Below are 23,289 nucleotides of genomic sequence, written 5' to 3' on the forward strand. Positions count from 1 at the left end.
ACAAGCGCTGGCTCTTCGGCTTGGAAACGGAGATGAGCACCGGCCCCTAGAGTCGGAAACGACTAGCACACATGTGCGGGGGAACCTTTACCTTTACCTTTAGGATTGAAATTTGGTAACGTTGTGGCTGCTTCGGTGTTTCACCGCTGCAGTCAGCTATGATCCATGCGCTCTGCCGGTTTCCTACAAGGAAAATCAATGGGGAAGCCCGCCAGAAGTCACTCCGGCTTTTTTGCCTGTCATTTTTTCCCCTCAGTTTTGTATAAGTTGAAATGATAACCCAACAAGTCACAGATTGTCTAATGGAAATAAAGCGCTTTCCATATCTGTTGCTGACAATATTTAGCTTTGGGGCCATAAACCTAGTAATAAGCTTATTTTAAACGTTGCAATTCTGAGACTCTTCTAAAATGATGAATGAACTGGGATGAAACCTTGATTTCATTATGGTTCAGGTTGGTCACATAAGACTATTTATTAAAAATAAGAGATCTTCCATATTTGGTCAACCTAGCTTCCCCCCTCCCCCCCACTGCCATCTGACAAAAACTGGCAGTGGAAAATAACAGTTAAAAATGCTGTTAATTCAGGCAAGCTGAAATATACAGGTTTGCCAACAAGAGTGATCCGTGGCTCATCCTGCGGTTGAAACACAACTGCAGTGTTTTTAGGTCGGTGCACACAACCCCTGGGAATTACCACAAAGATGGGGGGGTGTCAACTTATTTTCCAGTGCAGCAGAAGGCAAGACAAGAAACAATGGATGAAAACTAGTCAAGGAGAGAAGCAACCTGGAATTAAGAAGAAAATTCCTAACAGTGAGAACAATTCACCAGTGGAACCGCTTGCCACCAGATGTTGTGGGTACTTCATCATTGGCAGTTTTTCAGAAAAAACTGGACAGGTATAGGTTCTCCTGCTTGAGCAGGGGGCTGGACTAGAAGACCTCCAAGGTCCCTGCCAGCTCTACAGTATTCTATTCTATTCTATTCTATTCTATTCTATTCTATTCTATTCTATTCTATTCTTATTTTTATTCTTATTCTCTATTTACTATTCTATTCTATTCCCTATTTACTGTTCTATTCTCTATATTCTATTCCATTCTATTCTATTCTATTAATTTCTATTCTATTCTATTCTATTCTATTCTATTCTATTCTATTCTCTCTTAATTCTATTCTATTCTGGTCTGTTCTATTCATATTCTATTCTATTCCATTCCATTCCATTCCATTCCATTCCATTCCATTCTATTCTATTCTATTCTATTCTTATTCTTATTCTTATTCTTATTCTTATTCTATTCTTCATTCCATTATCTGTTTTATTCTATTCTGTTCTGTTCTGTTTTATTCTTCATTCCATTTTCTATTCTATTCTATTCTATTCTATTCTATTCTATTCTATTCTATTCTATTCTGCATTCTGTTCTGTTCCATTCACACCAGATTGTAGGTTTTGCATGATGGGTAAACCTAGAGAAACTGTTGGGAAACTGAGCAAGCTTTGGGGGACATTAATTCTTTATCAAGCTTGCAGGAAGGCAATTTAAAAAAATAACAACTCCAAATTTAGGAATGAGAACAGCAGTGTGTGTGTTTTACTGCGTAGACCCAGATAAAGAAGACAAGGTAAGTACGGTTTTCCATGTACTTGCTGTACTTTTGAATGGCAACTGTCAGGACTTTGCGACAAAGAAGCAACGGCTGACCTACATTTCTTTTCTTTCTCTTTTTTTTAAAAAAAAATGCATTTTGCTAAGATCTCTGTCCATCCGTGAGTAAAACTCAGCAATTCTCAGAAGGACAGGAAATGAAAGTACGGTAAAGGGAAAGCTTGGCTTCTGAATGGGTTAATTTGCTTACTGATTAATTTGCCATTTGGGGAAGCTGCAAAGGGACTAGACACCCTGATCAGAGTCTGGAAAGAGTGCAGAGAAGAGCCACAAAGATGATTAGAGGGCTGGAGGCTAAAGTCTATGAAGAACATTTGCAGAAATTGGATTTGGCTGCTGAGCTTGTCGATCAGAAGTTTGGCGGGTCGAATCCCGAGTGCCGCGTAACAGAGTGAGCGCCTGTTACCCGTCCCAGCTTCTGCCAACCTAGCAGTTCGAAAGCACGTAAAAATGCAAGTAGAAAAATAGGGACCACTCCGGTGGGAAGGTAACGGCGTTCCGTGCGCCTTTGGCGTCCAGTCATGCCGGCCACGTGACCACGGAGACGTCCTCGGACAAGCGCTGGCTCTTCGGCTTTGAAACGGAGATGAGCACCGGCCCCTAGAGTCGGAAACGACTAGCACGCATGTGCGGGGGAGCCTTTACCTTTACCTTTACCTTTTAGAGAAAAGAAGGACGAGGAGGGACATGATGGCAGTGTTCCAGTATCTCAGGGGCTGCCCCAAAGAAGGGGGAGTCAAGCTATTCTCCAAAACACCAGAAGGCAGGAGAAGAAGCAACGGATGGAAATTAATCAAAGAGAGAAGCAACCTTGTCAGTGAGGACTCTTATTCAGTGTAACGGTTTACCTCCTAACTGGAGACTTTTAAGAACAGACTGGACAGCCATTTGTCTGGAATGGTATATAGGATTTCCTGCTTAAGCAGAGGGTTGAACAAAACACCTCCAGTCCTACGATTCCTTCCTGAATCCTGAGAACAGGACAAGAAGCAACGGGTGGAAGATCATTGAAGAGAGATGCAACCTAAAATTTGGGTGTGCCAGACTGGGTTTTATATTAGCAAGCATCGGTGTTAACACGGATAAAAGAATAGATAACCCTCAGAAAGAAAAGATTGTTGTATTTGGAGGGGCATGACTTACAACCTGGTTGGCATGCCTTTTTATGGTAGGGGAAAAAAATAAAATTCATACTTTCAAAACCACTATATTAGAAATGCATTATTGCTAACATGGGGGAAAAAATGTAAATATATATTTCAAAATTCCAGGATGGCTTTCAACAATGGAAGCATTTGTACACCCAAATCTAGTTAGCCTTGAGAAAATAGTGTCATATAAAGATATTTTAAGCGCTGAAGGGAAGCTAAAATCTAGACAAGAGATGGAAAATCAGGGTACTTATTTATCATGGTGGCCACAATTACAGATGCAAGTGAGAGATGATAAAGATGTTAAATTGTATGGATTTTATAAAGAGCAGACCTTGTTCGATCAGATATTATTAACCTCTGATGAAAACCTAATTAGGAAAATGTATAATCTTTTATTAAAATTGGAAATGGAAGATGAACAAGTAAAAGAAACGATAACCTGGGTAAAGAATTTTGGATATAGAGAAATGGCAAAGCTTGTGGGGAAAGAAATTGTAAGTTGACAATGTCAACCTCTTATAAAGAAAACTTATACAAAATGTTTTATAGATGGCCCTTGCCACTAGCAAGATTAACAAAAATGTTTAAAAATACGTTGGATAAATGTTGGGAATGTAATCATAAGCCAGGTACTTATCGTTTATGGTGGACATGTATTAAAGCAAAGAAATATTGGACAAAACACATATTTGTCTAGAAAAGATGCTGGGGAAACGTAGATTTTAAACCTGAACTTTTTTTAATTAAGTATAATGCCAGAAAAGCTTGATAAACAAAGTAAATAATAATAATAATAATAATAATAATAATAATAATAATAATAATAATAATAATAATAATAAAAGTTGGAAGGGACCTTGGAGGTCATCTAGTCCAACCCCCTGCTCAGGCAGGAAACCTTATACCATTTCAGGCAAATGGCTGTCCAGTCTCTTCTTAAAAACCTCCAGTGTTGAAGCATTCACCACTTCTGGAGGCAGGTGGTTCCACTGGTTAATTGTTCTAACTGTCAGGAAGTTTCTCCTTAGTTCTAGGTTGATTCTGCATGTGACAGCAGTAGCAAGACTTATTTTGCACAATATTGGAAAAACGAAGAAACACCAACGGAGGAAGAAATAATTAAAAAAATACTAGACTGTGCAGAAATGGGACAGACTTACTTTGAGACTGAAAGAAAAAGAAGAAACAGAATATTTTCAGACTTGGGACTTATTTTACCAGTGGTTGGAGACGTGAACTAGGGATTAGGAATTTCATTTGTATTAGTGAATGATGAACTCAGACAACACTCGTTGAATAAGCGTTGTTGAATGGTATTAAAAAATCAGTTAAAAAAAAATTAAATAAAAATTAAGTTTTAACCAGAGGAACATCTTGCCTTTAGAAGTTGTGGCTGCTCCATCACTGGTGGCTTTTAAGAAGAGACTGGACAGCCACTTGTCTGGAATGGTAGAGGGTCTCCTACCTGTGCAGGGGGTTGGACTAGATGACCTCCAAGGTCCCTTCCAACTTTCTGCTTCTGATTCTAACTCAGCAAACATGCTGAGTTCAAACTAACGCCACGAGCTGTTGCCACGTAATCTCCCCATTGGTTTCACGCCGTGGCATTTGGATCCAACTGCAGCAGGCGATTGGCTGAAGGGAAGAAGGCCGCAGTCCCTCAGCCAATGTGGCCGCTGACCTGTGAACAGGAATGCGAGTTTCGCCCTCTGTTTAGGAAGCCCTTGTTCACCCCTGCCTCGCCTGACGCCTTGCCAGAGTTGGGAAAACCAGCTGAAGCAGGAAAGTCTTTGATTTGCACCCAAGACCAACCCAGTTTATTTTGCCATCCAGGACAAAAAAATAAAAATAAATAGGAAATGACCCACTCTCTCTCGCACGCACACACACCTTCTCCTCCGGAGTCAAAAGTCCAGAGGACCCTCTGTGCAAACAAGTTGTTTTCCCAATCAAGGAGCTGTCTGAAAAAAGAAAGGTGGAGAATAGATAACTGCTAGAAATAGGAGTATTATCTTAACTATAAACAGGGCTTTTTTTGTCATAGAACGCTCAGAACGGAGTTCCGGCACCTTTTTTGGATAGAACCTTGTAGGGTAGGCAAGGCGGGTTGTGTGACGTGTGTGAGTTCCGGCACCTTTCTCTTTTACAAAAAAAGCACTGACTATAAAGATAAGATTTGTAATTAGAATATTCGATTTGGTTATGAGAAGGGAAACAGGAAAATGCTAAGAAGTTTGAATATGGGAAGCTTTTGGTTACCCAGATTATAAACAATGGAGACATTTTGAACACTGATGGGAAATTAATTTTTTTTTTTTAAAAAAAAGCAAAAACAGGATACTGGCTGAACATAGGAATACTAAGTGCGGTAGTAATCAAAATTTCTTTTTATTTCAATATTTAATACTTCCTCTCCTCCTCTTTGTATCTGCTATCTCTTGCTTAAACTGATAATTTTCGTTTTTAACATTCCATATAGACCTATTTATTACTTTCAACAATAGGCTTTTAGCTTGTCTACGTTATTCACCTTTACATGACTTTTATGCACAAATCAATATTCAAATTAGCTATTAATATTTATACTGCTAAATTTTAATGACCAATTTTTTTTCTTTATCTCAGTTCATAACAATGTCTTGTGTTCAACATACACATCTTATCTTGGGAATGATAAATACCAAACGTTAAATCTAAATGTTAGTGGAAATTAAAGTTGAAAAATCTATTAGATTGATTGTCTAAAAGATTGTATGTTAAAACAATTAGAATATGTGTAAACTTAAAACTATGGATATATGTAAGAAAGTTATTTTCTATGTGATTGATAGGATGAAACTTCTTTAAATCTCCAAATAGTATATATGAAGGGAAAAAGAGAGGAAATGTTTATGGTAGGAATTTGAAATCTGTACTAATGATATCTGTATGTAGTCGAATTACTACTGCCCAGCCACCACGTTGCTTTTCAAATATGGGTCGAATCCCGAGTGCCACGTAGCAGAGTGAGCGCCTGTTACTCGTCCCAGCTTCTGCCAACCTAGCAGTTCGAAAGCACGTAAAAACGCAACTAGAAAAATAGGGACCACTATGGTGGGAAGGTAACAGCGTTCCGTGCGCCTTTGGCGTCTAGTCATGCCAGCCACATGACCACGGAGACGTCCTCGGACAAGCGCTGGCTCTTCGGCTTTGAAACGGAGATGAGCACCGGCTCCTAGAGTCGGAAATGACTAGCACGCATGTGCGGGGGAACCTTTACCTTTTTTAATATTAGAAAATCAATAAAATTTGTAAAAAAAAAAGGAATTAAGATGTGTTTTGGTTCAAAAAGTTGTCTAAAACTGACATTGATATGAGAAAAATGTAAAAATCAAAGATGTTGATATTCAACTGTATATTTATTCATAACAATAAGAATTGTATTTGCCTAGTGTGGGAAATCAGGTACTACCGGAAGAAGAGCAGAAACATTTGATGGTGTAATATTGGATCTAAACTGAAGAAGTTAATATATATACCACTGAATTACTAATGGACCCAGACAACACATCGTCTATTAAATATTCAACTGTAAAAGTAGAAAATTATATCTATATAATTTAACTCTTTGTCAGCAAAAAGAAATTCGAATACACAATGTATCGCAGTAGCGACTTGAGCCCTACTTAACGCTCCTAGGTTGGAGCTGCAAGGCAAAAGAAATCATAATAATAGAACTGCAATATAGCAAGTTCAAAAACCTAAGGTGCATTGATCAAACTGGTCTGACCGAAAAAAACTTACACACACACACACACACACACACACACACACACATAAATAAAAAGATCTGTTCGCTCCTTTTTTCTGTATTTATTTACTGCTCTGATTGCAATCAAGGTCGATTGGCTTGCATCTCTGGCCTTTATAAATCAGGAGAAAAAACGAAATTGCACGGATGAAACTGAAACGGAATTACAATAACAATGAGGAGCCAAACATATTTCTACCCTGGGAACGCAGCTTGTGTTCGGGAGATGCTCCAATGCTGGAGGAGGAATCGCTTATGATCCTCTGACCCGTTGAACTGCTTAATTGCAATTCACAAAATAATCTGCAGTGGCCTAGGGGATTTAGCACAAAAATGGAGCCTGGGATTACGCAGCCTGTGAACGCATCCATTTTCTGAGTCTGTGCAATAATGCACGAATCATAAATCGAGCTTATAGGCAGGGCTTGTCCAAGATGCTAAACTCTGAGGAAACTAATCCAGGTTTAAATTAACCAAGCTTAGCAGGCCATGCAAACGCATCTGCCAGTCGCTCACTAATCTGGATAAGCAGATCGGGCGGGTGGGCGGAGTGGCTTGGATGCCCTGTCATCGCTCAGCCCCAGCTTTACCTTTCTGAAATGCATTTTGTGGTCAATTCCTTCTGTGTTCTTCTGCCGAGAGCAGCTTTCGGGAAGAAAAACAAACCTCGGAGATAAAAACAGGACCGTCACATCCGTGCAATCAAAGTCATTGTTATTGCTGATAATTGAAATAGTGCGGAATTAAAAGCGGGGCGAAAGAGGTGAGATTTTGCCACTCACCGGGGGGAATGGGATTACAGAAAAACAGAATTGGAAGGGACCTTGGAGGTCTTCTAGTCCAACCCCCTGCTGAAACCAGGAGACCCTAGAGTCCGTTTCAGATAAATGGCTGTCCAGTCTCTTCTTAAAAGCCTCCATTGATGGAGCACCCATGGCTTCTGCAGGCAATTTGTCCCACTGATTGTAGTCACCGTCAGGAAGTTTCTCCTTGGTTCTCGGTTGGATCTGTCTTTCATGATCGGGAATCCTTTGATTCGGTTAACGCCACCCTGCTTACAAATGGAAATTCCGCTGCCACTTGTCGTAAGCTGAGGACTACTGTAGGACTGGATCTAGGTCTGCTGCTAACAAAAGCTGTTGGAAACCATCTGGGCTCCAGCAGAGAGAGTGGGGGAATGCTGGGAGTTGAAATTTACAGATAACAACATTTTGCATGCATTTATTTATATTCCACCTTTATTATTTGTACAAACAATTCAAGGCATCAACACGCCTTCCTCCTTTTTTTCTCTCTCCACAAGAAGAACCCTTGTGAAGGTTGGCTGGGCTGAGAGCGAGTGACGCCCTAGGTCACCCAGCTGGCCTTAGGTGGGATTTGAACTCAGAGCCTCCCGTTTCCTGACCTGGTGCCTTAACCAGTAGACCAAACTGCTCCACGCATAGATCAAACTAAAACAAAGTAGTCTACAAACATTGTTGAGGTTGAGAATCATATCGTTCTGCTGGAGCCTGCAATTGCGCAGGGGGGGTTGGCCTAGATGACCTTCAAAATCCTTTCCAATCCGGTGATTCTTGGATGCTGTCTACGTGGGTGCACCCAAACCAGCAAGGACTGTGTCAAAGGCAAGGAGAAGGTCTCCAGAGGAAGTAGCACACAGGACTGTGTGTGCAGGTTGATTTCCAGGAATTTGAGTTCAAGGGAAAGAAGGGCCAAAACTAAAGGGGTGGGTGGCCCTCCATGTGCTTAGAGCTGGCAGCAAAGGTGAGTCGATCAATGGTTAGCCAGGTTCTGACCATCCTTGGGTGCAAGACAGGACGGGCTGGGGAAGGCTGCTGCAAACTCATTAACTGGAACCCCACGGGGAGGGAACGCTCGTCACCAATTGGAAGAAACAAGAATTTTCAAGAAGACGCTCCAAAGTCTCTCGATAAATGATAAACGAAACGAAAGTTCCAGGAAGAAAATGACGCATTGTGATGCACCAGCTTGTTGCGAATCTTGCATTATTAATCTCAAAAGGCAGCCTTGTTCGATAAAGCGTGCTAAAAAATAGCCTGGCTTGGCAAACGTCTGCCGAGTGTCTTGAAGAGGGCAGAATGTTCCTGTCGCCAAACGCCAGGCCAACCGTTGGTGGCTTAGAATGATTTTGCACCTGGCAAGCGCATGAAACGAACAGCGCCGACGTAGAGGTTCCTTCTAAAATTTCTTCCCAAATTCAAAAGGGGGAACAATTTCTCCTGCACTGCTAAACCAGCATCTTTCGGAAGGCTAATGTTGGTCCATTCACTGCTGTAAGCGTGACACTGCCCTGCAGCCACTGGTTCAAACATTGGGGTGTGCGGTGTGAGCATTTGCCACCAAATTCAGTAACAACTATATTGTTTGGGGTGCGAAAGAGATCTAAAGTCATTGTTTACAGATGTCCCTTACAACATTGACTTAGCAACCGTTCAGTGTTGAAAAAAGTAATTTACGGCTGGATCTCACCCTTATAACCATCGCAGTCACCTGATCAAAATCCAAGCGTTTGGCCTGTATTTAGGACAGCTGCAACATCATAAATGGTTGATTGCCATCTTTGGCCTTCCCAGCCGACTTTTGACAAGCAAAGTCAATGGGGGAAGCCAGATTCGCTTAACGACTGCGTGGCTCACTTAACAAACTGCAGTGGTTTGCTTAGCAACCGTGGCGAAAATGTCATAAAATCGGGGCACGACTCTTAGCCACCGTCTTGTTTAGCAAATTCTGGTTCCAGCTGTCAAGGACTAGCTGTATTTGACTCCTAGCCAGGTATAGCGTATCTGAAACAAACCAATTATCTTTTTTTTTAAGATAGAAGAGATGGGGAAAAAACTCAGGTTTTGACTACTTGGCATTTATAAAAGGCTGAAACACATTTCTGAAGATGTGTATCTCATACTACAGGTCAAAGCTACCCTTTTATCAAGATCACACCTCTCGGTCACTGTATGAATCACAGCAAAACCACTCCACCAGCTTTAAAGCGGACGTGTCCAATCTTGGCAACTTTTAAGCCTTTCCCCAGCCAGCACGTATCCACCACGGTTGCCGTGTCCCAGGATCCCCTTTTGAAAAGCTTCTGCCCGGCAAAGTCAATGGGGAAGCCAGATTCACTTAACAGCCGCCTGACTAACTTAACAACTGCCGTGATTCGCTTAACCACAGTGGCAAGAGAGGTCGTAAAACGGCGAAATTCACTTAACAGCGGTCTCGCTTAGCCACGGAAATGCTGTGGTCGTGATTCGACGACTACCTGTGCGTTTATTTATTTTTTTGGAGGGGCGGGAGGAAAAGGGTCAGGGCAAAGCTGGGCAAATACCAGACAGGCCAAAAAAGGAGAAAAGAGGTAAACACACACACACACACACACACACACACACACACACACACAGAGAGACACAGAGAGAGAGAGAGAGAGATGCACAGACCCTGCCTTCTTCGTGGCTGCTTTCCCACCCGCTTCCCATGCCAGGGGGTGCCCGGTCAGCCGCAGCTTCCCGATGGCCATTCATTAATCCGACCTGCCCTCTCCATTTCCTCTCCTGGCTTATAAAAAGGCTGCTTTCCTTGGCAGTAAGAAAGAAGACAGGAAGAAGAGCGGGCAGACATGGCGCCTGCGAAGGGACAACGCCGCCTCTCCCTGTGCCCAGGCCCTCCGGTGGCCACCATCCCCTTCGGAGACCTGCTGGAGGAGGTTGGCAGCATGGGCACCTTCCAGATGTTCTCTGTCTTCTTCCTCTCCCTCCCCGTCCTGTTCCTGGCCAGCCACAACCTGGTGCAGAACTTCAGCGCGGCCACGCCGGAGCACCGGTGCAGGCCGGGCAACCTCTCCCAGCAAGAGAACCTGGTTCCTCTCGGACAGGGCCTGAAGCCGGACGGTTGCCAGCGCTTTGCTGGGTGGTTGGCGCCCAACTCCAACGACACGGCGGGCAGGGAGGTGGGACTGGAGGCCTGCCGGGACGGGTGGCAGTATGACCACAGCACTTTCGCCTCCACCATCGTGACGGAGGTATGTTGGGAGGTCGCCTCCAGCTTCTCCTATTTATTTCTGTTTCGTTCATTTCTTTACTTATTTAGTCAGTCCTTCCATGGCGTATGTCCTACCTGGGCTTGCAGTATGTACCTAAATTAAGAATAACAATAAAAGATGACCGTTAAAAAGATCAGCATTCAAGATACCGATGTCTAGGCCAGGGGTGGGCAACCTTGGCTCTTTGATGACTGGTGGACTTCAACTCCCAGAATTCCTGAGCCAGCATGGGGGGGAACTATGGCTCCTTTATGACTCGTGGACTTCAACTCCCAGAATTCCTGAGCCGGCATGGCTCAGCTTGGAAACCTCTCCCTTTCCCCTCAGCGTGGTTGGCTCAGGAATTCTGGGAGTTGAAGTCCACGAGTCATAAAAGAGCCAAGGTCGCCTACCCCTGGTCTACATATACTGCTCAAAAAAATAAAGGGAACACAAGATAAGACATCCTACTATTAAATACAGTACATTGTGTTGTTTAAGTGTTCCCTTTATTTTTTTGAGCAGTATATATGTATGTATGTATGTATGTATGTAAAGTCAGATACAGAGTCAGATACAGGACCAGTATACAGGTAGTCCTCGGCTTATGACCAAAACTGAGCCCCAGATTTCTGCTGCTGAGTGAGACAGTTAAGTGAGTTTTGCACCATTTTACGACCTTCCTTGCCATAGTTGTTCAGTGAATCACCGCAGTTGTTAAGTTAGTGGCCCAGTGTCCTGGTTCCGACTAATGAAACACTTCAAAGAATCTTCAGGCATTGTTTATTCCAAAAAGCCTATATTAATGAGAACAAAGCGTCGGCACGGCATGGAAGGATGCCAAAATCTGAATTCCCCTCCCTTCGGCACCTAATATCTGGCACAATTCCCTCCTCCAAATTACCAGTCATAAATCACGTTCTCCAATCCGTTTGTTAGGCAAAGCTTCCCTTCCCTTCCCTTCTATTAGGTGCCATTTCTTATCTTATTAAAAACAACCGGGGTAGCATTCTCCTCCCCCCTCCCCCCAGCTTCATCTAATTCTCAGAGCAAAACAATTTAAAGGAAAAGGCTGCCTCTTATATTGTCAAAGCAAAAACATCCAGCGTTTGCAGCGTTGACGCACAGTTGTTGAGTCCATCTGGTTTCCCCGTTTGACTTGGCTTGTCGGACGGTTGCAAAAGGGGATCACGTGACCCCGGGACACTTCCGCGGCCCAGTTCCAAACGGTCCGTGGACCAGTACTGGGCCGCAGCCCGGTGGTTGCGGACCCCTGCCTCTGTGCCATTTCCACCCTCTTTTGCTAACGGTTCTGCAGTCTGCAGGTAAGTCTTTGACTTGCCACAACTGGGACAAAAATTCCCCGTGCTAAGCCAGGCGAGTCATGCCCAATCCTGCAACCTTCTGCGGCTAAACGAATCACGGCGGCGGTTAAGAGAGTCACCTCGTTGTTAAGCGAGTCTGACTTCCCCCATTGACTTCGCTCGTCCGAAGCCAGCTGGGAAAGCCACAAAACGGGGATCGTGTGACCCCGGGGGATGCTGCAAACCATACTAAACGTGGGCTGGTTGCTCAGTTTTGTAGGGGATGCTGCAATAGGTCATAAGTGTGAGGACCTGCTGTAAGTCGCTTTTTTCCAGCGCCGCTGTAACTTTGAACGGTTGCTGACCGAATTGTTGTTAAGTTGAAGCACTTTGGAAGGAACAAGGTGGCCCAAAGTCACTCCGGAGTTTCCGGAGATGTTGTATTTACTGTTTATCCTTCAAAGGGCTACCCTGGAAGACCCACCCACACATCCAAGCAAAATTGCCCATCCCCCTCCGTCCTGACCTTGCTGATCTTTAGAAAAGCATGAAAAGAATGACTTATTTTCACCCTCCCCGTCCCAAAGTGTCTGAGGATCAGGATGATTTAAATTCCCATCAAGAAGGCAGGGATGCAAGCCTGGTCACCTCTTATTCAGCTAGTTTTATTTTGATGGTTTCTTTATGCTAGCCAGCATAAAGCATGGTGTGGTCTGAGCTGAGGAATTCTGGGATTTGAAGTCCACGAGACTGAAAGGGGCCAAATTTGGAGAGGCCTGCTTTAAAGAAATATTCCCGGGTTCCGAGCAGCCGAGCTTAGCCTGTCGCAGAGACCTGGGTTTTCCCGAAACTGGCTAAGCGTGTTGTGAGAATTCACCTCTTCTGTCTCCTGGCAGTGGGACTTGGTCTGCCACCTGCAGCCTCTGAAGAGCCTGGCCCAATCCCTCTTCATGGCGGGGGTCCTGGTGGGGGCCTTCATCTTGGGAGACCTCTCGGACAGGTAAGAAGCTCAGATGGGCTGTAGGAAATTTCACAAACAAAAGAAAAGAGGGATAGAAATGGCAGAATTCTGCAAGGCTGGAATTCGATAAATCAGGAATGTATCCTAGGCAGTCTGAACATTGTCTTGTTATTCATTTATATCCTGCCTTCGATTGTTTTTATGAATAAGGCAGCAAACATGTCCAACACATATCCCCCACACACGCTTTCCTCCTATTAGCCCCAGAACAACAACCCTGTGAGATAGGCTGGTCTGAGAGAGAAGGACGGGCCCATCGAACCATAGAGTTGGAAGGGACCTTGGAGGTCTTCTAGGACAGAGGTCCCCAACCTTTTGGGCACCAGGGACTAGTTGCATGGAGGGGTTTTTTTCCGCGGACCGGAGGGTGCGTGGTTTTGTGTGCTGCCTGCATCCCACGGATGGGGCTTTCCTCGTTTGTGCGGACCGGTTGCTGGCATGTCGCGGCCTGATACCGGTCCACGGACTGGGGGTTGGGGACCCCTGTTCTAGTAGTCCAACCCTCCCCTGCCCAAGGCAAGAGTCCTTTTACCCTCCCAAAGTCACCCAACCAGTTCTTCATGCCTAGGACTAGAACTCTCCGTCTCCTGATGATTGTCCCAAGGTCCCCCAGCTGGCTTTGATAGCTAAGTTGGGACTAGAACTCTCTGTCTCCTGGTGATTCTCCCAAGGTCCCCCAGCTGGCTTTGATAGCTAAGTTGGGACTAGAACTCTCTGTCTCCTGGTGATTGTCCCAAGGTCCCCCAGCTGGCTTTGATAGCTAAGTTGGGACTAGAACTCTCCGTCTCCTGGTTATTGTCCCAAAGTCAGCTTTGTCCCAAAGCCAGCTTTCATGGCTAAGGTGGGACTGGAACGCTCTGTCTCCTGGTGATTGGCCCAAGATTCCACAGCTGGCTGTCATACCTAAGGTGGGACTAGAATTCCCAGTCTCCTGATGGTTGACCCAGTCACCCCACGGGCCTTGTATCTAACGCGGGATTAGAATTCACAGTCTCCCACTTTCTCGCCTTCACCACTAGGCCACGTTGGCTCTCAACGAAATAAACATAGAGGAGGAACCAGTTTGGCTATGGAAAGACAAGGACGGGGTCGGAGACTTTTACACTCTCCTTTCGAATCCTGTGCAAAATCCCCCCCCCAAAAAAAAACCTAGGCCCTAACAGACATGTCCTAAGCCTGCCTGTAACCCTCTTGGCCACAGATTCGGGCGCCGGCTGATCCTCATTTGGTCGCTGCTGATGGTGGCTGTCATGGGCACGGGGGCGGCCTTCTCCAACAGCTTCCCGACCTATTGCGTCTTCCGCTTCCTGAGTGGAATCGGCATCTCCGGATTCCTGCTGAATTATATCTGTTTAAGTGAGTGCTGGGCGGACCGGATGGGAAGGGGGACGCGGGGGAAGATGGGGGGGAAGGTTAGGCTTAGGGCAGAGTCCTCAAAGTCGGCCACTTTGAGCTGGCTGGGGTTCAGCTCCCAATTAATTCTCCAGCCAGCCTGCTTTAGAGCGTGTAAACGAGGCCTGCCGGCTGGGGAATTCTGGGAGCTGAAATCCACAGCACTTGAAGAAGCAAAGCTTGAGAGACACCGGGTTGAATGATGGCTTGGCAATTGGTATCATCAAAGCCACCTGCAAGGAGCGGGACCGGTTAGCGGCCTCAAGGGGACCCCCTCCAACTTTCGGTAAAGCAGAGTCGTGGGCCGGTGTGAATCCTCAGTGCTCTTTGAGTTTGGTTGTTTTCTGGCAGAGGTTTCATCACCAAACTCGGTAGCCTCATCAGTGCTAGCACCGGTGGTGGTAATGATGATGAGGGGGAGGGGGAGGAGGCAAGGGAACCGCCAGCTGCTCCTCCTCCTCCTCTCCACGAATCCCCCTCCCTTCTAGCCCTGATGATGTTGCCTAGTTGGGTCATGAAACATCTACAAGAAAACAACCAAGTTCAGAGAGCACCAAGGACCCCACAGTCCTTTCCTCCTCCTCCTCCTCCTCCTCCTCCTCCTCCTCCTCCTCCTCCTCCTCCTCCTCCTCCTCCTCAAACCCCACTCCCTTCTAGCACTGATGATGTTGCCTGGTTGGGTCATGAAACATCTACAAGAAAACAATGAAATTCAGAGAGCACCAAGGACCCCACAGTCCTTCCTCCTCCTCCTCCTCCTCCTCCTCCTCCTCCTCCTCCTCCTCCTCCTCCTCCTCCTCCTCCTCCTTCTCTCCTCCACAAACCCCACTCCCTTCTAGCACTGATGATGTTGCCTAGTTGGGTCATGAAACTTCTACAAGAAAACAACCAAGTTCAGAGAGCACCAAGGACCCCACGGTCCCTCCTCCTCCTCCTCCTCTTCTCACAAACCCCACTCCCTTCTAACACCGAAGACGTTAGCTAGTTGGGTCACGAAATGTCCGCCAGAAAACCAGCGACTCAGAGTTCAAGCTTGAGCTACAAACCTTCCCTTCTGTCGTGGATTGGTCCTCCCCTTGCTGGGGTCTGAAATTTCACTTTGCCTTCCTCTTCCTCTCCCAGGTCTGGAGTGGGTGCCCACCAAATACCGGGCGGTGGTGGTCTCCATCCAGAGCTACTGCAGCACAGCTGGGCAGCTGCTGCTGGGAGGCTTGGCCTACGCCATCCGCGACTGGCGCTGGCTGCAGCTGGCCATCTCCGCCCCCTTCTTCGCCTTCTTCGCCTATTCCTGGTGAGTCCCCAGTCTTCCCTTTGGGCCAGAACGTAAGCTTAGTTGCAAGGGAAGCTGCAGGCCTCTGGCTGTGTCCAGATGTTCCTATAACCGTGGTGGCAAACCTATGGCACAGGTGGCACACAGAGCCTTCTCTGTGGGCACATGCGCCATCGCCCCAGTCCTAGGCCTTCAGCTGGGTTTTACTTTAGGCCTCCACCTCCATGTGCAAAAAAAAAAGGTTAAATCAATCAATCAATGTCAACTTCTCGCGGGGGAAAAAAAAAGATCTCGCAAAGTTGGAATTGATTGGTTGAACTTCTTTAGTGCCACCCAGTCTGCCGTTACCACCGCAGCCACGCCCACTCTATTGGCCATGCCCACCCAATTGGCCACGCCCCCCAGCACCCGACGATACATACCTGGGTATCGGGTTGCAGTTTGGGCACTCGGTCTCTAAAAGGTTCGCCATCACTGCCCTATAACATCAGCTTCTATTTCCCCAGGAAACCACAGGTAGTCCTTGACTTATGACCACAACTGAGACTGGACTTTCTGTTGCTAAGTGAGGTGGTCATGAAGCGAGTGGCCCCTCATTTTAGGACCCTTTTTTTGCCATGGTGGTTAAGCGAATCACAGCCAGTGTAAAGTGAATCCTGCAGTCATTAGGGGAATTATTTGGTCATTAAGTGAATCCAACTATCCCTGTGGACTTTGCTCATAAGAGAAGGGAGCTGGGAAGGTTGACCCCGGGATGTTGCAACCGTTGTACATACGTGCAGTTGCCAAGCACCCAAATTTTGAGCATACGACACAGAACGAACCGTTATAAGTGGAGGACTACCTGTATACGCTTTTTAAAACCACAAAGCAGCTCCGCCTGGCCACTAGGCTTTCCCGCGTGGAGAGCAAGACACGAACAGGGGCATCCCAGACCCCCCCAAGCAACTTCCAGCCTCCTAACCTGACCTTCTCCACAGGTGGCTCCCGGAGTCGGCCCGCTGGCTCCTCATGAACAACGAACGTGAGGCCGCCCTGCGCAACCTGCAGCACGTAGCCAGGATCAACGGGAAAGCTGCAGCGGGAGAAGCCGTGGTCCTGGAGGTGAGGAGCAACGAGGTTTCCCTGATGTGCAGTGCACGCTCTCTATGGGTTGGTCTGGCCCTTCCCGACAGAACATTACCCCAGCCTAGTGTTCATCAGCCTTGGCCACTCTTAAGATGAGTGGACTTCAAATCCCAGAATTCCCCAGCCAGCGTGTTAAGAAGCATTGATCTAACTTTATCCATCCATCCATCCATCCTTGATTCTCAAACTTGACAGCTTTAAGATCTGTGGACTTCAAATCCCAGAATTCCCCAGCCAGCGTGTTAAGAAGCATTAATCTAACTCCATCCATTCATCCATCCATCCTTGTTTCTCAAACTTGACAGCTTTAACATCTGTGGACTTCAGCTCCCAGAATTCAACTGCCACATTGGCTAGGGAACTCTAGGAGTTGAAGTCCATACATCTTGAAGTTGGCAAGTTTGAGGAACTCCAATCTAGTGCAAACTATCTATGATGTAACATCTTTTTGAATCCAAGCTGACTCCTGAACACCACAGAACTTCACATCCAGGCAATTTTTCCCCCCGACAACAAACACTATTGTCTTTTTCTGGAATAGTTTTCAACCTCCCAGTCTAACGTACATTCCTAGGATCCTATGATGGTCTCCTAACTGAGGGCTAACCAAGTCCAACCTAGCTTGGCACTGAGGACCAGTCCGGATCCACTATACTTTAGAGCAGGGGTCTCCAAACTTGGCAGTTTTAAGACTTGTGGACTTCGACTCCCCACGCTGGCTGGGAAATTCTGGGAGTTGAAGTCCACTCGTCTTGAAGTACTCGAAGTTGAGAAACACTGCTCCGTGCAGGGAAAACTGTCGCGTTCATTCTTGCATCATCTTCTCCCCCTGTAGATGCTGGAGACTCAATCGGGGAGTAATTCTCCAGGACGGGGCAAGCACTCTTGCCTGGACCTCTTCCGGACTCCTGGACTGAGACGCATCAGCTGTTGTCTCATGCTCATCAGGTATGGCGAAGACATCACAAAGGAAGGATGGAGGGTGGATGAAGCAGATCCGTCTTCTCCAAAGAGAGGACCTTCTCCGATTGAGAAGATGGCAACTTCCATCTTCTCCAGCCAACGAGGAGACCCCAGCCCAACACCAGCATTTCTAACAAGTTGTGGGACTCCACCTAGATATCGTCTCACCCAATATTTGTCCTTCTCAGCTTCTCCATGAACATGGCCTATTTTGGGCTCTCCATGGACCTCTCCATGTTTGGCCTGAACCTCTTCCTGGTGCAGCTCTTCTTCGGAGCCATAGACCTGGTGGCCAAGATGGTCTGTGCTCTGCTGCTCAGCTATGTCGGCCGACGCATCATCCAATCCGTTTCCCTCATCCTTGCAGGAATGTTCCTTTTGGTCAGTCTTCCTGTCCCTTCCGGTAAGAAACGAGAAGGAGTGTCCACCTTCAGGGGTCTACTGGCAGGTGTAATTTACTTACTTCTAGCTATGTTTGTGTGAAAAGACAGGATCAAAAGCAGTTTCCAAAGCTGGACAACTTTTAAGATGTGTGGACTTCGACTCCCAGAATTCCCCAGTCAGGCATGTTGGCTGGAGGATTCTGGGAATTGAAGTCCACACAACTTAAAAAGGCCAAGGTTGAGAAATATTGATCCAAGAGGCTACTGAGTGTTGTTTAATGTTAGGAATAGGCCAGAATTTGGTACTGGAAACCATCAGAGCTTCTCCAGTATTGCTTGGCTGGAGGGGTGGGAGCGTCCCCCTCTCCTTATCCAAGATGGCTGCCATTTGCTTAGGGATTGCTTTTCCCGAGAGGACCACCTTTGATCAACTCTGGTTCCTTCTGAAATGGAGATTTGTGAAGAGGGAGGAGGAGGAGGAGGAGGAAGCATCTCCCCTGCTTACACTAATCTCAGTGGGCATGCATCTTCACCACCAAACATATATATATACATACACATACACATATACACATACACACACACACACACACACACACACACACACACACACATATATATATATATGCAAATTATTCAAATTGCTAATAAAGAATTTTGGGAGGCTGAGATGATCATTTCGAACTCTTTATGTTCTCATCAGTCAGTCATACCCTTTATCTGAGATTCGAACCTGGGCTGATTATATTAGGCAGTTGTTTTAACTTCCTGAGCCACAGGTTCTTTCTCTCTTTTATTAGCTAGAAGGCAAGGCAAATGTGTGTTTAAGTATTTGTCAAGGCTTTTTGAATGCACCTTGCTAATTAACTCTTTCATTCCTGTTTTGGCCTGACTCAAGGCTTATCCACAGGATATAGTCAACTTATGACAGCTCATTATTTGTGCAAATTATTCAATATATATCATATATATATATGGGATCCTTGGCGCTCTCTGAGCTTGGTCGTTTTCTTGCAGACGTTTTGTGACCCAACTAGGTAACATCATAACCATAATCCTAGCACTGATGATGTTACCTAGTTGGGTCACGAAATGTCTGCAAGAAAACGACCAAGCTCAGAGAGCACCAAGGACTCCATTTTTTCTTTCTTATTTTGTCATTGATTATTACCTAAGACATTATTTACCTGGGCTGTTTGGTGGTGAGGGCACTTACCCACTGTGATCAGGGCATGCTGGGCAGATGCCATTTTGTTTTGCACAGGGGATGGTAAAAAAAAAGCAAGATGGCAGCCAGGAGGATGACACCGAAGCCTCTCCTGGGTTTTTATATGCATTAGGTGCACATGCCATGCACATCAAAACCAGGTGGAGCTGTGACCCTCCTGTTGTGGTGGCCATCTTGACTTTTGTGACCAACTCTGCAGGTGCCCCTTGCTCCGCATCAAATATTCTGCGTTGATAGCTCCTCTAGAACGTATTTTGGGCAGTTCCTGAGAGTTTGATGCACTGTTTCTCAGCCTTGGCTGCATTAAGATGGGTGGACTTCAACTCCCAGAATTCCCTAGCCAGGGTGGGAGTTGAATTCTGGGAGTTGAAGTCAACACATCTTAAAGTTGTCAAGTTGTGAGAAACAAGGATGGATGGATGGATGGATGGATGGATGGATGGATGGATGGAATGAGTGAGTTAGATCAGTGCTTCTCAACATGCTAGCTGGGGAATTCTGGGAATTGAAATCCACCCCCTTAAAGCATGTTGGCTGAGGAATCCTGGGAGTTGAAGTCACCCCTCTTAAAGCACACTGGCTGGGGAATTCTGGGAATTGAAATCCACCCCCTTAAAGCATGTTGGCTGGGTAATTCTGGGAGTTGAAGTCCACCCCTCTTAAAGCATGCTGGCTGGGGAATTCTGGGAGTTGAATTCCCACACATCCTAAACTAGCCAAGGTTGGGAAACACTGTCTCAGGACCATGTTGGAAGAAAACTAACCAGGTTATGCTCTCAACCCACCTCCATTTCTTCTAGATATGTTGACGGTGCGTCTCGTCTTTGTGGTTCTGGGCAAAGGGTGCTTAGCAGCGTCTTCCATGTGCCTCTACCTGTACGGAGGGGAGCTCTTCCCAACGGTGATCAGGTAAGCAAATAGGTGGAAACCATGTTGGGGGGAAGCTCACTTCAGGGTCCCCTTTCCAAGACATCCTGGCTCCCTTTCCAGATCCATCCGCCCTGGATTCTCCTATCACCTTCATGATCAAGCAGGCAGGGGATGATAGGAGTTGTGGTTAATCCCCCTGGAGGACACTTGCTTGCTGTGTCCCCCAAGAGATCAGTCTAGAACTGAAGAGCCCTGGCTTGAATCTCAGCGTGCATTCAGACAGCCTACTAGACCAGTGTGTCTTACCTCAGCAACTTTAAGAGGTTGTGGACTTCAACGCCCAGAATTCCTGGAAGCTGGCTGGGGAATTCTGGGCGTTGAAGTCCACACCACCTTAAAGTTGCCGAGGTTGAGAAATACCGCATTAGATGATCGTTTTTCTGGTTCTGGGTGCGGAGGAAACATTGCCTGCCTGGCTGTGTGTGATCTGTAGTTTGCGTGAAGCTACAACAGGCTTTCACCCGCCTGGTGGAGGACCCCGGGCTGGGTGACTCAACCTAGCCCACCTCACAGGGTGGTTGTGCAGGGAAAGAGGACAAAGCAGGGCCAGCGGGGGCTTTAAAGATCTCTGTGGCTTTTCCTTCCCAGGCAAACAGGCAGCAGCTTCACCACAGTCATGGCTCGGCTGGGTGGCATCATAGCCCCCCTGGTGTTGATGGCCGGGGACTACCAGCCTTTCCTGCCCCTGGCGCTCTTTGGGGTGACGCCCATCGTGTCCGGTGTTTCGGCGGTCTTCCTCCCTGAAATGTTTAATGTACCTCTGCTGGACACAGTGGCGGAGGTTGAAGAGAGGTGGGTCTCTCTCTCCCCCCTTCTTTTTCTCCCCCTGTCTTTCTCCTATTCTACTCTCTATTCTCTTCTATTTCTATATTTCTCCTCCTGTTTTCATTCTGTTGTTTTCATTCTCTTCTCTTCTCTTCTATTTCATTCTGTATTTTCTACTCCATTCCATATTTTCTATTCTATTCTATTCTATTCTATTCTATTCTATTCTATTCTATTCTATTCTATTCTATTCTATTCTATTCTATTCTATTCTTTATTCCATATTCCATATTCCATATTCTTTATTCCATATTCTATTCTATTCTATTCTATTCTATTCTATTCTATTCTATTCTATTCTATTCTATTCTATTCTATTCTTTATTCCATATTCCATATTCTTTATTCCATATTCTATTCTATTCTATTCTATTCTATTCTATTCTATTCTATTCTATTCTTTATTCCATATTCCATATTCTTTATTCCATATTCTATTCTATTCTATTCTATTCTATTCTATTCTATTCTATTCTATTCTTTATTCCATATTCCATATTCCATATTCTTTATTCCATATTCTATTCTATTCTATTCTATTCTATTCTATTCTAGTCTAGTCTAGTCTAGTCTAGTCTAGTCTAGTCTTTATTCCATATTCTTTATTCCATATTCTATTCTATTCTATTCTATTCTAGTCTAGTCTAGTCTAGTCTAGTCTAGTCTAGTCTAGTCTAGTCTATTTTCTAGTCTAGTCTAGTCCATATTCTATTCTATTCTATTCTATTCTATTCTATTCTATTCTATTCTATTCTATTCTATTCTATTCTAGTCTAGTCTAGTCTAGTCTAGTCTATTTTCTAGTCTAGTCTAGTCCATATTCTATTCTATTCTATTCTATTCTATTCTATTCTATTCTATTCTATTCTATTCTATTCTATTCTATTTTCTATTCTAGTCTAGTCTAGTCTAGTCTAGTCTAGTCTATTTTCTAGTCTAGTCTAGCCTATTTTCTAGTCTAGTCTAGTCCATATTCTATTCTATTCTATTCTATTCTATTCTATTCTATTCTATTCTATTCTATTCTATTCTATTCTATTTTCTATTCTATTCTATTCTATTCTATTCTATTCTATTCTAGTCTAGTCTAGTCTAGTCTAGTCTAGTCTAGTCTATTTTCTAGTCTAGTCTAGTCCATATTCTATTCTATTCTATTCTATTCTATTCTATTCTATTCTATTCTATTCTATTCTATTCTATTCTATTCTATTATTTCATTCCGTATTTTCTATTCCATTCCATATTTTCTATTCTATTCCATTCCATATTTTCTATTCTATTCTATTCTATTCTATTCTATTCTATTCTATTCTATTCTATTCTATTCTATTCTATTCTATTCTATTCTGTTCTGTTCTGTTCTGTTCTATTATCCTAACCTATCCTACCCTACCCTACCCTACCCTACCCTACCCTACCCTACTCTATCTATCTGGTTTGATGCCTTTCCTCATTTTGCAATTTCCTGCTGCCCATGGGTTCCTATCTCTGCAAACATTGATTTTCTGTCTTTCTTTTTTGCCAAGCAGCCTTCTCCCTGGCTCGAGTGGGGCCTCTTTTTTCCAATAATGTCTCTCACCTCCCCTTTTCTTCTTCCTGCTAATAAAAATCTGCGGCTTGTAATGGCCTTTTAACATCCGTCTCCCCAGGGCTAGATGGAAATCCAAAGCCATCCTGGCCGAGGCACCAGAAAAGAGCTCGGCGTCTCCCGTCGTCCTGTCGACCCGCCTTTGAGCTTCAACGGGAATCAGGATCTGGCATCTCCCACTGGCCTTTGCAGGATCAGGACCCTGAGGCCAGCCAGCTGCCGTTGGGCCCTTCCGGCAGGCTAGCCGGCTACCGAGATAGCTTCCCAGCTCCATTTTGGGAAGGAAAAGCGACAGAGATAAAGTTGGCATTTGCAACGGAGAACATTCGAGGTCCAAGATATTCTTCTGGCATCTTGAAGCAAATGGACTTTCCTAGTTGTGGTTTTTCTGTCTCTTGGCTTCCGTTTCTGGAGGGCAGTGAGAAAAAGTCATTTTTGGCCTTAGGGTTCTTCAAAAATCATCTTTTTTAAAAATGCTGCCAGATGTGTTCTGGCACAGACATCGCAGCGTGCGTGATTAAGTGCGGCTCCTAAGACCTACAACCAACTGCTCATCTCTACCTTTGTCCTGGTTACTTCTCCATCTCGGTTGCTCCAACCTG

The 23,289-nt window shown here is 45.2% G+C and overlaps 1 protein-coding gene across 1 annotated transcript; it reads left to right on the plus strand.

Moving 5' to 3' along the window:
• Nucleotides 1-10,253: 10,253 nt before the first annotated feature.
• LOC310647107 (solute carrier family 22 member 6-B-like) lies at nt 10,254-22,833 on the plus strand (the record flags this gene model as incomplete). The annotated part of the gene is made up of 10 exons (XM_083374081.1): nt 10,254-10,655; nt 12,856-12,959; nt 14,182-14,336; nt 15,495-15,663; nt 16,623-16,746; nt 17,606-17,718; nt 17,922-18,136; nt 20,145-20,253; nt 20,863-21,066; nt 22,749-22,833. 10 exons carry the CDS (start codon nt 10,254-10,256, stop codon nt 22,831-22,833), a joined length of 1,680 nt encoding a protein of 559 aa, XP_083230207.1.
• Nucleotides 22,834-23,289: the final 456 nt, after the last annotated feature.

This window comes from Vipera ursinii (genome assembly GCF_947247035.1).
Source record: "Vipera ursinii genome assembly, chromosome: 15".
NCBI classification, from domain to species: domain Eukaryota; kingdom Metazoa; phylum Chordata; class Lepidosauria; order Squamata; family Viperidae; genus Vipera; species Vipera ursinii.